The following is a 14,156-nucleotide window of genomic DNA, read 5'->3' as shown; positions in this document are numbered from 1 at the left end:
ATCTTTACCTGAATAACGGATACTCGACGGATATGGATAACAGATACTAAATCATAACTGTATGACTACAGGATATAAAAATAGCTAGTTAATATTTAGTCCAATGGTAGCGTGCTCGCAGGGAGCACTCGTGTGTTCCAGGATATTTTTTCAGTGTGGGACAAATCAACAGGCTGTGAAAACGGGATCAATGTGGGAATGTTCCTGAAGCATACAATGTACACAAAGTCTCAAACACCCACCCCCCTATAAGACACACAAACGCATCGTCATCTTATATATTTTCAATCATAAATACCCTTATTGTGTTAAAAGTGACCATTTTCCTATTTTTCCTAACGCAGTCTTCCCGGTGAAATTCCACATTCATGACTAAAACAAGTCTTGCTGTAGGTTTTGCCTTGCAATAAATCATCACAAGAAACACCAAATGAGCCATAAGCTGGAATTTACATGATTAGCCGGCAGTCCTGAATGCAACATTCCTCCTCCGGGATGGCCATGGAAGCGTTGCGGATGTGCCGCTCGGGATTTGATGAGTTATCTGATATTTACCACTTGATAGGTTAACAGGAAGGGGGTGCCGGTGGTGGGTGGCATGGGTGGGGGGGTGCATTTTTAAAAAGATGGTGCAGACTCCCCAGCAGGATGTCTGCCGCCATGTTGGGAAGCGCTCACAAACACACCGCCGCCGACCTTTAGCTCCAACAAACAGCATTAAATATGAATAAGGACATAATTGAAAGTAACCGCTGGCACTTTCTTCTTCCTCTTTCAACCTCCGTGCGCACACATACACACACACACACACACACACACAGCCTTACTAAACCACACATTACCTCCCTTAATACCTTGCCGGTAATAATCCTGACATTTACTGCGGCGTCATTAAGACACTAAGAAAACCACATGGAGTGTCGGCAGGCCTTTGAAGCCACAAAGAAACACACCAATCAGATTCTAACACGGCTTTCTCAGGAAGCCAAACGTCATCCCGCCTAGGAATTCTGGGTTTTGAATGGAATATTTCCCCTGAGTACATCTGGGGTGTCCAAAGTTTTTTTTAGGCGTGCCACATAGTAGAAAATGAAAGTGTGCTTTGTATTATCACTCCCCTATCCCTGTCAAATGTAAACCAGGGATGTCCGAATGTGGACCGCATTTTTCACGGGTCCACAGACGGCACATTATAGAAACAAAACATAAAACATAACTGAAAAATAAAACACATCCACCCTTTCCCGGCCAAGAACCGGTTCATGGCTCGATGAAAATACGTAGACCGGTACCCCACATTCCCGGAGTTCCTTGAGGAACATGGCCCAATGCCTTCTCCAAGTCTACAAAATACATGTAGACTGGTTGGGCAAACTTAAGGACCCAATTGGTCCACAGTTCCATGACCACGACCAAAACCACACTGTTCCAAGATTCAATGAATCTCAAAATAATTGAACTGTAAACAGAAAGACATATTATTTATTTCGCCCTCTATGTACAAAACAAGACATTAAAAAGGCATAAGACAATCAGAAGTGTTTAACTTTAGCAAAGCATGCTGGGAAATGCATAGATGACAGATGACTTGCATTATCATTTATTAGCGGTGAGCGGCTATACAGTTCATATTTTAAATACATTTAATAAGTGTGAGGAATCCATCCAATCATTGCAAATGTTGATGTATAATCGGAGAACATCAACATATCAGGAAGGTTTGGAGACATTTTTATGGATATATCATTTATTGCATCTACTGTATGTATCACAAGGTAACAGGGGCCGTTTTGGACCCACGGGGTTTTGAAAGAACCTGCAGGTCTCAGGCGGACTCGGTCCTTTTTCTGATGGCATGTTAGAGCTGACACATTTAAAAGATTTGTCCTTTGCCGCCACCGATCATTGATCTGAGCTGTGCAGCAGCGGCCACCCCGAGACGCCACTTTGCAGCAGTATCGACTTTGTGTTACACCCTGCCTGGCGCTAAAACTCACACTCGGGGCTCTCCACTGCCAAGAACATCTTCATGCTTTAAACAACTTCACTGGCCCACCGAGGAGGCGTCCTGGTGAGGGACATTAGTATTGAAAATAAACATGGATATACTTTTAAAAAGCTAGTATAGCAGTATTACTATCCATGATACACAGCAACAGCAGCACAAAGCTTGAATGGTCCCAGCCATACAATAATGGCACACAGCTGCAGATATCTGCTGGAGCTTATGTTGTGTTGTAAACAGTCCTGGGTTTCCCCAAGGACTTTTTTGAAGCTGTGGTGGTGGGCTGCACGAGAGGCAGACTTCCACCGCTGCTGCAGCAATTTTTTTCAAATATTTACTATATTATTATTAATATTTACTATATTATATATTATATTCAATCAAAAAATTACAGTCAGTCATATCATAATGTCAACATTAGGGTCTTTGAACAAGAAATGCATTAATGAACTTTAATACGTTTGTCTCTGTCGTTTTTCTTTCTTCTTCGCAGACGCTTTTTTTTTTTTTCAAAATAAAGCGTAGTGAAAAACTTCTGATACTTTATATTGATATTTATGGACGCCCGTTTCCGCCACTGAAAAAAAAGTTATCCCAAATGTAAGTCAAAATTATGAGTTAAAAAAAATCCTGACTTAAAAATTATGAGATAAAACGTCAAAATGATGATGTAGGTCAGGGGTGGCCGTGACACTTTCAGTCAGCTGAAATGGAGCTGCCTTCCTGATTGGCTGTTGAAGTGGTGAACTGACGTTTCAACTATTCAGATTAGGGATAAACTAGTTATGTATGTCGATACGTGACCCACGCTACCTTGGGGGTGGCTGTCACGTGCACCCCTCATATCCCAGATATGGCCATGCACCATTATTGTTATTATTAGTCGCCATTATTTTCACCTCATTTTCAAAGTTAGCAACCCCTTTCAGTATACCATATTTGATACATGAGATACATTTAAGTTTGAGTTGAAAAACGTCCTCAATTTGGGTGGCCGCTTGTCATCGGGGGGGTGCCGGTGGTCCCGCAGCCAAAGCCGTGGAGAAGCACCGCTCTTGTAGGACAAGATGGAATGAAATGTTAGCCAAATGCAAGGCCTGTATTCCCCGCGGATGCAGTTTGTGTGCTAACCAGAAGTAAAGAAGTACTTAGCATGCAGACGCGCCGCTCCCTACCAATGCAATGGGCCCCGATGCGCCTTGACGCCGCGTTTATGAATTAGAGCTCACTCTGCGTCTTTCTCAGCTTCCATCTCGGCGACGTCTCCTCCTCCCAGCCTTCCCTGCGCTGTCCGACCGGATTAGTAGCTTTATTTGAAATTCATAAAATGCATCCCGGTGCAAGTCCTCCTGGTCCCGGAGGCGAGCTTCCGAGGAGAAGAAAAGAGCAGACTCCTCTCCACTTGTGCTCAACAAGCATCCAGTCCTCTGGGCAACAACTCTGCAGCCTCCCTGCTTGTCAGAACACCTCTTTGCCATGCAAATTGCTTTGTTTTTAAAAAGTACTTCTTTTTTTCCCAGCCTTTTTGCTCATCGGGAGCGGGAATGAAGCTTTTCAGAGAGTCGCAGCTCACGCTGATCCAGGGAAACGTGGATTTATGGCGGCCGGGTCAAAGTGTACTCGTTCAAATGAACATGCCCGTCCATGTTCAATCATACGTTATTGATGGCTGCTGATATTTGGTGTCTGCGCGACGCTAATGACATCACGGCGGCCGTGCTTTGCATGCACAGTAAGAACGTTTCTTTTTCATCCGCAAACCCCCCACAGAGAACATCCTTTGGAGGTTCTGACTGATGGAGTTTGAATGGAAGCCCTCCCCGAAGCGTGGCTGGAGGTGCGGGCCCATTAAACATCTCCAACCGTCCGCGCCTCTCCAACCCCGCTTTCAACGCCGGGAGGAGGCGCTCCAAACAATTATTGCCTGCAATTACCGCTCCTTCCCGGCTCCTCTCCCCCCCCTCGCCCCCCCGCACCCTGTACTGTGATTATAGCGCTACATACGGCGCAGCACAGACGTGACTCGGGTGTTAAAACGCCGGGAGCGCCGCATATCTATCAGCGACTCATCTCCAGGAACACGGGCTCCAAGGACTCTCAATGTGAGACGCGCCTTTAAAGTAAGACGCCGTCCTCCTCCGCTGCTGGCGATACAACACGTCGTGGAGGTTCTTCTCTTTAGTTTGGCATGCAGGCACTCGGGATGCGCATCCGGCGCCGAGGCCCAAACACACCATAGCGTACTTCCACCGCTGGCCTTTTGGCTGATATGCTCTTTTTATATACGCTGCATCGTGTTTCATCTTGCACTGTTTTGTGTCACGGTATTTCATGTTATGACGAGGAATGCTCCCATCGAGGTTTCATGCTGCCGATTCCGATACGATACCGAAATTGGCCGATACTGATCACAACTTCCAGGTTGGTGAGAAACACGGGGAACTCTTGGGGAACCACTGATTAAGAAAGGCTGCTCGTCTCGTCCAATCAATTCTATTATTTTGCTGATTGTTGGATTATGTTGTTCTGTGTTGCAGTGTTTCAAGTTATGGCGTTTTATCTTACAACATTTTGCTTTATGAAGTTGCATTTTACACGGTTTTGTGTTACAGCATTTCATGTTATGAAAATTCATGTCTATGCCGTTTAGGGAAACGCCGTTTTTTTGTGTTGTGCTGTTTTGGGTTACGCTATTTCAAGTTACAGTGTTTCAAGTTATGGCATTTAATCTTGCAAATTTTATCTTACAACATTTGCATTACCATGTTGCATTTTACACTCTTTTGTGTTACAGCATTTCATGTTGTGACATTTCATGTCTATGCCGTTTAGGGAAACGCCGTTTTTGTGTTGCACCAACACAAGTTACGCTATTTCAAGTTACAGTGTTTCAAGTTATGGCATTTCAGCTTCCAACATTTTGCATTATTAAGTTGAATTTTACACTGTTTCATGTTATGACATATTGTGTCTATGCCGTTTAGGGAAATGTCGTTTTTGGGTTTGGGTTACGCTATTTCTAGTTAGTGTTTCAAGTTATGGCATTTTTAACATTTTGCGTTACCAAGTTGCATTTTCCACATGTCATGTTGTGAAGTTTTGTGTTGCATTAAGTTGTGTGTCGTGACGTTTGGTGGTCCAGCGTTTTGAGATATGCCGTTTTTGTGTTACACTGTTTTGGGTTACGTGTCGCAAACTGCAACGTTTCAAATTATGGCACTTAAAATGACAACAATGATGTTATGACGTGTTGTGTCACCGGGTTGTCTCCCATCCATTATTGACGTTGCACAAAATGAAAGAGAATTGGTCACGTGCGTGCAGCGGTACAATACGTACCCTGGCCGCCTCGCATTTAAAGGACATTGTCACTTTTGTTCGTTCTTATTGATTTTTTTCCCTCCATTATGTCTCCCAGGCGTGTGGCGGACTATTCAAAGAAGTGAAAAGCAAAGTGAAATTAGACATTCTAAAATGCTTGAAGAGTGACCACAAAGGGTGAAGGTGCCATCTTTGAACATGTGACACAACCTGCTGGTCTGAAATAGACGGTGGTAACGAAGCAGTGTCGTGGTCTCATGGTGGTCTCCCCCTCCCTTGCAACAAGACTGGAAGAAAAGCCCAACATTGGTCTTTCTAAACAAAGTCTGCACGGCTTCACCACCTCCTCCGTAATTATTCCAATTAGTCCGACTGTTTGTGTGTGTGGTGCCAGGGGTCTGACAAAGAGAAAGAAATGCCAAAACAGAGGCTGGGAAAAAAAAGTCTACCTGAGCAGAATAAACCCCCCTTTGCTCCAAATTAAATATCCATTTGGTTGCACTGTCTGACCGATCAATAGACCAAGTCACTGAGTTCAAACATGGCAGGGGGGGTGAAGAGTGGCAGGGTGGGAGTTGAACCCAAAAACCCGATCAATGCGCAAAGTAAATATCTGTGCTCAAGTTGTCTTTGCCAAGACCTTTGCTGTGTCTCACCTGGCGCACTTGTGTACTCGAACCTTTCAGCGCAACAACACGGGATACAGAAACTATGCAATATTGCATCAAAAAACAGTTTTCCTTTTATTTTCAAGGTTTGATCATTTTATTTACGGTAGAAGCGTTACAACATGTATACAGGATTTCAGTCCATAGAAGATATTTGGTTATAATGGAAATCAATGGGACCAAATTGGCCCCCAGGGGCCGGACTGTGGGCACTTATGCAAATCTGTCTCATCCTATGCTTTCATGTTTTTACAAGAGGGGGGCATCAAATCATCAAAACAATCATAAAAATAAGAAATAAAATGATGAAAATGTACATGTTAGCTTCCCAGCGGGAGCATTCCAAAAGAGGTGGGAATGATCAGTGGGAGAAGTGGACGTGTGTTCTTCCTGTCGCCAAAAATAAAGCCTCTGCGGTTCCAATAGTCGTGCCAAAGCGTATTATGTAATTGCTGGGTGTAATAAACATAATGCAGCTGTCATTGAACGCCGCATGCGGCCATCTTGGTGCCGCTTGACGGACGCTTGCTGTTTTTGGTGGTTTTTGGCAAAATACGTACGTCTCCTTTCAGAGCCAGAGACAAAACCTCAGGCGAGCGCCAATGCCCTTTTGACCTCATTTCCATCTCCCGCCCGAGCGCCCGCCGCTAGACATGACTCAGGGGGAATAATCTGGCACTAATAATCCAGCCAGTCCATGGAGGCTCACATGCCGGCCAATGAAGACTTGGCTGTGGTGGGCTTTCATTGGACGACGGAGACCTTGGTCAGTCCAGCTGTGGACAACCTGATGATTTGATTAGGAACGATGCGCCGGTGTATAAATGGGTATTTCTGCGGAGGGGGGGGGCTATTACAACTATCTGGACTCCACATCATTCCGCATCCACGTCTATTCATTGATCTTTTATCATTCTGTCCCTCATTAGAAACAATTGAAACTAAATACGCTGCAATACTCACCTGCAACCAACAGGGGTGCTGTTGCTTTCAGTATGAGGTTTATGACATGGGCACACGTTCACATACGTAGATATAATCCATCCATACATCCATTTTTTGACGCTTATCCTCACTAGGATTGCCACCATGCTGGAGCCTATCCCAGCTGTCTTGGGGCAAAAGACGGGCTCCACCCTGGACTGGTGGCCAGCCAATCACAGGGCACATATAGACAAACAACCATTCACACTCACATTCATACCTATGGACAATTTGGAGTGGCTAATTAACCTAGCATGTTTTTGGAATGGGGGAGGAAACACACGGGGAGAACATGCAAACTCCACACAGAGATGGCCGAGCCGGGAATCGAACCCGAGTCTCCTAGCTGTGCGGCCTGTCATGTTTAATTGTTCAAACTATTCTTGTTGGAATATAATATTATGTGTGTTTTTATATTATTCATATATTGTTCTCTTTTATTAAATAAATATAAAAATATAAAAATGTATAATATAAATGAGTTAATACAAAAATATTTTTTAAATATTATTATACAATTATAAAATATAAACAGAGCCACTTTGTGCTTTGAATTTTGGAGCTTCACTTTTTCATGTTTTTTTAAAAAATATGTCAGTTTTTAGATAATTGCTGTTAGGGGGTTGAATATGTTATTGATAAAAAAACATAAAATAAAAAGGTATATTTTAACAAATAGTTGTTGGCCTAAATGAAGCATTTTCAGGCATAAAAATGCCCAATGACTTTGCGTGAATTCACTCATCACAGTCAAGTCATGTTAACCAGGATAAGAGCTGGCTTTGCGTATATGTATGTGTTATTATGTATTATACGGTAATAACCCTGCATCAGCGTGCCATCCAACCCTGAGACAGGTCAGACGATGCGAACAGCAAAGGTGTTTTCCCCCATCAGGTGCGCTATAAATGATAATGCAGCGGCTGCATGTGAAAGCATGCGTCTCCTGGTCTCTAAGTGAGGACGCTACAAATCAAATTAGGCGTCTAATGGAGAGAAGTGAGGAGAGAAAGGAGAGGAGAGGCGGGCCATAAATCTTCAGGATTAGGTTATATTGTCTTCCTTCTTTTTGTGAACGGCGGGGCGGGGCTGGGCTTGGCGGGGCGGGGTCGGGCGCCGTGAGTCATATTGACTGGAGGGGAGCTTTTGCAAGGATGTTCAGGGAATCGGAGCCGGCCTTCCCACCGCAAACAAGCCACACTTGCAAGGAGAGTCAGGTTGGAGCCAAGGCGTCCTCACCAGGGGGAGGGGACTTTACGTGTAACCACAAAATCATCAGAAAAAGTTTCCCCACCCAAAACAAGAATTCCATTCATTTGTCATTCCCTGCACTTCCCAAACATAAACTGCAAAAAAACAACAACTGCAGTCTGCATGAGATATCGGCAGCTCTGTTGAATATTTTAACGCGTTTCACAGTGTCAGTAAACATGTCGGTTGGTCCTCAGGGAAGGGGGGGGGGTTGTTTTTTTTTTTTTTTTTTACCCCTCAGTTATTTTCTCTCATTAGCATATTTAGTATTTTCAGGCCAGAAGATGAAACATGCTCTGAAACGGGAGTGGTAGAAAAAGATGAGCGCCATTTCACCAACTCTACACGGCAAACATACCGTACCGTTGGATGCAAAAAATATTTTAAAATGAAATAAATAGAAGTGTTTTTACTGTGAAATATTTTTGGGAAATGAAAATAAAATGTTTATTTTATTTTATTTTTTATATTTTATAGGGAGAATTCTAGCTACTATTTAATAATGACTTAAATTTAGAATATTTTATCATACATATTTTTAGCTATCTCAACCCTTTTAAATAGCCCATAAGTGATAATGAAATATTTATTTTTAATAATATATAATATTTTAATTTATTTTTTAATTCTTTAATTTGTAACATATAAAATATTTAGAATTTTTTATTTTGCTATAAACATTTTATTTTGCCCAAAAGTCATAATCAGTAAATACATTCAAATCAAGTTTTATAAATATACTACAATTCTAATCATTTTCTTTTTTTTAATTTTCATAAAAATAATAATGTAATAATAATGAAGTAATACATGCAAATCAATAACAATTGTAATCTTTTTAATATAATTGTATATTATGATCCTTTTGTAGTTATCAATAAAGTTATACACAAAAAACCCCAATAAAATTACTTTTTAAATGCCCCCCCCAAGTTCTTTGAAAAAGTATAATCGGTATTCAAGTGTAACAGAAACTATTCCATCGCCATTGACTTTTAGCGTTTGCATTATAGATTGAAATGCAGTAGCAGGAGGGGGCGGGGCTTGTTGGCCTTGACGACGTGTTTATGCTCTGCAAAGAAACTCCCGTCTCGTGATACGATGCAATAGACGAAAGGAGCACGAGTGCCGCACACAGCTGGAGCGAAGAAGACGGTAATGGCCTCCCTGGCTGAGCATCTGCTCATTAATCATGCATCAGCAAACGAGAGGATGGGGGCGGGGGGAGCGGTGTGGGGAGCGGTGTGGGGGGTGCGCTATCAAATCTGAATTTATAAATAGCACGGCGACCGGGCCAGGTGACAGGATGCCATCAGTCATCCCTCCTGCTGGAACTTCACAGGGTGCTGTTGGATGTGGAGCAGTCACGCCTGACGATGGCATGACGTGGGCCCGAACGTGACCCTTGCCGTGCCCCCCCCATCAACCGCCCTTTACATCCTTCCCTTCTTCCATCTGCCACACGCTTGGATCGATGATAAAAAAAAAGGGAAAAACGGCTTGCAGGGTGTGCCGGTTTCATCTCCGTCCTTGAAAGGCGGCCGACGCGTTGACAGATGGCCGTGCAAAGAACGGCCGAGCGCGATAAAGATGTCCGCCAGCGGGAGTGATGAGGGAGGCGGCATCTGACCACTTCTGCTACCCCGATTTATGTCGCGGGCAGGTGTCACGTCAGACTCGGCAGAATAGCCAGGAAGACATTTGGCCGCCTAACTGCTTGATTCCATCACAATCAAACATACAATGCTGGTAGTGTGCATGAGTGCTGCCGGGTCTTATCGTGTTGTAAAACTGCCGTGCGACCCAGTTTCTACTCCACAATGTCACGGAACGTGTTGGAATCTATTTTTCCCTCACGGTGAAACCGCAGCTCACTTGTGCCTGCAGCACTCGTGCAGCTTGCTAGAATGTAGACCTTGCGAGTCACTTGTGTTGACAGATATTGAGACAATAATGGCTGTGTTAGTATATAGTATACACTGCTATGCCCTAACCAAAACACTTAAAATGTCACTTCATTGCACTACTGTACATATTACTGTTATTATATCTTGTCACATCCATACTGTTCATACTGTTTATAATCTGTATAATCTGCAATAGCCCCATTATAGTCATTTATATCCCTATATATATATATATATATATATATCCACACTGTATCATAGTCACTTCATTGCACTACATCATTGCACTACTGCACATATTACTGTTATTATATCTTAGATATAGACATATAGACATAGACATATTGTCATTGCACAATAACACAGCAGTGAAATTGCCAACAAAATGTTGTTGCCTGGTTCCCGTATAATAATAAATAATAATATTCATACTGTTTATAATCTGTATAATCTGCAATAGCCCTATTATAGTCATTTATATCCCTGTATGTATCCACACTATCATAATCATAGCCTGTTATAGTTTGTACATAACATAACATATCTGTCCATTTACAGTTCTATTCTATTTCTTCATATATACTTACTAATAAGCTATTTATAAATTTGCACTTCTGGTTGGATGCTAACTGCATTTTGTTGCCCTGTACCAGTTTCATCTAATCTAATGAAGTACTTATATCCAAGTTGTCCCATAACAAGGTACAGTGTACTGCATCTATGTGATATTCTACCTTTCTCTACTCAGCGTGAATGCCTACCCCCCCCCCCCCCCCCCCCCCACCGGGTGCTCCCACCGTGCACCAAATGCCTGTACTGAATATTGCATAAAGCCCGGGCGGGACCACCTCTGTGCTTCCTGATCAAGGCGGCTAAGCCTCCAGTGGGTCTCCAACAGGATGGATGGATGGACCAGCTTGTGTTGTGGATTCTTACTTCTCCATCCTTCGTTCTTGGATCCTGCTCTCCAAAACCATGTCGAAGGTCTTCCAGAACCGCCCCAAAACCCCCCATCCTGACCCACTGCTGTTGATGGATGTTCCGGCGTCGGACATCCTCCATCACGTTGTTGCGTGCTAATCGTTTGCTGATCATGTCTCATTGACGAGCCGTGCCGACAGCTTTCCTTTTCATTGAACCCGGAAGAAGAAGGAAGCGGCAAAGTTGTTTTTAAAGACGTTTGTTGTCGCTGCATCGACCCCCCCCCCCCACTTTAAGGTCTTATCGATATTCATAGCTTGTTCTTCTAAGTGCTTATTGGAAAAGCGCTAAACGCCAGCAGAGGAATTGTCGTGCGGCTCCGTTATCGCCGCCGCGGTACGAGCCTCCACAGGTGAGCGGCTGATGTGACACGCGTGGCGTAGTAAACATGGCCGTCGTTAGCGTCTCTTCATTTATTATCCATGATGGCTTCTTCATTATTCAAAGGCCCACCGCACAATTAGCCCCGGCGGATCCGAGGAGGAAACGGCGCCCGCGAGGTGCGATCGATGATCAGCGTGACTGGACTTGTGACTCAGGCGTCTTCCTTATTTGGCCCTGGCCCACACGTGCTTTCCAGTCTTGTCTGCCTGTCTAATTAGCGCTAAGGACACCTTTGACTTTCTAAATGCAATCCTTGCCGTTATTAGAGCTCTGCAGACATAAAATAGCACCCCTGCAGTCAACTTTACACCCTTTTATTCTTTGTTATACCACATTGCTTAACTGTAATGCCGCAGATTACGGGATTAAGAGACAGCCACGGCTTTGACCATTAGCAAGCTAACAAGCTAAGCAGTTAGCCTCCAGTTTATTCATTTATTTTTATTATTTACTCAACCCTAACCTTAACAAGCGGTTTTTAACGGTTTGGAGAAGAAGAACAAAGAGGCCCAAAATTACCACTTCCACACGTAATGGGAGGGGAACTTCTTTTCACTCTTGCATGGCCTGCAGCGTGATGGTAATCGGTAATTCCTGACATGTACTGGCAAGAATACTACATATATCTTTGTATTTCAATATTTTTAGACTAATACTACGCCATCGTCGACCACAAAGCAACATCATTCATTTATGAATTCATTTAGGACGGTTATTGTGGGTAATTGTTTTCATGGAAACACCAGTCCAGGAGTCTTTCCTCACATAGTCTTCCACCTACGTATCCTTCCACCACACACGGAACTAGTTGTCTTTCTCAAAACCAAAGTGTCATGTCTTTGATCTTCTTGATCTTCTGAGGTAGCATCACAGCAGTGACATCAGCATTCACCTCAAGCCTCCCTAATACCGGAACGTCCCAGCAGGCCAAGTCAGATCTATTCTTCCATCCCGCCCGGGTCCCCCCCTCGCCCCCCCCCCCTTCCGTGACCTTGCAGCGAGACCAGGCGGGGAGGGCCAGCGGTTTTAATTACCTCCGGCGAACGAGGGCCGGGAGTCGTGCCGCCCCGCTAGCGCCTGGCGTGTACGTGCGCTGCCTGCGAGATGCCGTGATGCGCATCTCGGCCCGGGCCGGCCCACTTTTGCATCACACAGGACTATTTTTGGCCTGGCAAACGTTAGATAAGGACTTGACTGTTTCTTAAATAAAACATCACGACTCCTTCTCGTCCTGACCTGTGACACGCCCCTTTATGGCGTGTTCTCTGTCAGGCAAAGTCACAGGATCAATCCGTCAATCCGTCAATACTTCATCAGACAGTTGGGGACCTTCACTGCTCTTTATTGCTTCTTCTACATCCTACATCCAACGTTCACGCCTAGGTGCATAAGTATTGGGACTCTTGGGACCGCTCTTTCTGTCTTCCTAAACTATCGAAAAAACCAACATTCCAAGAGACGGCTGCTAGTTTGGGGAAAAATAATTCCAAGCAAATGAAAATAATAACGTTGTTAGCTTTTGTTCTGCTACAAGATGGATGTTCCATTGTGTGCCGACTGCGAGTTTAATCTCGGTGCAGAAATTAATTACAGCTGTTTGCGGCTCCGGGGAATGTTGGTGACCTATCGCTGCGAGTGTGCACGGGAGGGAGGGAGCGTTCCATGAGGGATGAAGGGAAAAGAACTCGGAAATAAGAACTCCTTTTTGTGGAGGTGTACTTAAAATACACCAAACGTGTAAACATGCAGCTGGCAAGCGGAGTAATTACGTTGGCTCCACAAGCATCCTTCTTGTAGTCCTAAAATAAATCCTGGCATTCTATCACGGTTAAAGGAGGACCAGCCAGGTCCCCCTGCAAAGGTCAACATCACTTCCACACGGATGTTGATGTAGGGTTACGCTTTGAAGGTGCGCCGTGTCTTTGACATGTTGTCATCTAACAAGAAGAAAAGGATTTTACAACAATATTCATTCAAAAAGAGGTGATGATGGAATTGCACAATTGAAGAGCTCATGTTGGTGCGGTTGTAAGATGTATGAATGGCCACAAGATGGCAGAAGTGCGTTTTAGAAGAGCCCCCATTTGCGTCTTTTCCATGGAAAAGCACGCCACAGTAACCAGGAAGTCAAACAGCATGGAGCTGCGTAGCGTGCATCAGTTTGAGCATTGAAGGGAAATATGAAATATTCACAATTCACGCGTATGCACACAAGTGGTTAGCATGGAGACCACGCAGGAGCTTAGGAAGACCTGGGTTTGATTCTCCACTTGGCATAGGCTCCAGCACCCCCCGTAACCCTCATGAGGATAAGCGGTACACGTTGTTTCTAATGATGTACTAACGACGTGCTAATGTTCTCTGTCTTTTGTCCTCCCAGCTGTCCTTCGCGGCGACCACGCCCGTCTTGGCCGACAAGAAAAAGTACCCCAACTTCTTCCGCACGGTCCCGTCGGACAACGCCGTCAACCCGGCCGTGGTCAAGTTTCTCAACTACTACAACTGGAGCCGCGTGGGCACGCTCACTCAGGACGTGCAGAGGTTCTCGGAGGTACGTGGCCTCCCTCGGTCTTCGTTGGCGTTAGGAATGGAATATTTTCCTCATGTTTGTGTCTGCATGTCTGCGATCTCCTCCTGTTTGAATTCAATTGTAAA

The 14,156-nt window shown here is 44.2% G+C and overlaps 1 protein-coding gene across 2 annotated transcripts in view; it reads left to right on the top strand.

Moving 5' to 3' along the window:
• gabbr2 (gamma-aminobutyric acid (GABA) B receptor, 2) overlaps positions 1-14,156 on the top strand; it is a 115,175-nt gene that overhangs the window by 39,204 nt on the left and 61,815 nt on the right. For both annotated transcript variants that reach the window (XM_078791839.1, XM_078791840.1), the window contains exon 3: positions 13,882-14,052. In XM_078791839.1, coding sequence (XP_078647965.1) covers positions 13,882-14,052 — 171 coding nt within the window. The remainder of the gene's footprint in view (positions 1-13,881; positions 14,053-14,156) is intronic.

This window comes from Doryrhamphus excisus, linkage group LG7 (assembly GCF_037039965.1).
Source record: "Doryrhamphus excisus strain RoL-2023G ecotype Guam linkage group LG7, RoL_Dexc_Guam_v1.1, whole genome shotgun sequence".
NCBI lineage: Eukaryota > Metazoa > Chordata > Actinopteri > Syngnathiformes > Syngnathidae > Doryrhamphus > Doryrhamphus excisus.
Note: the sequence above shows the minus strand (reverse complement) of the source record. Positions and strands in the feature narration are given on the sequence as shown.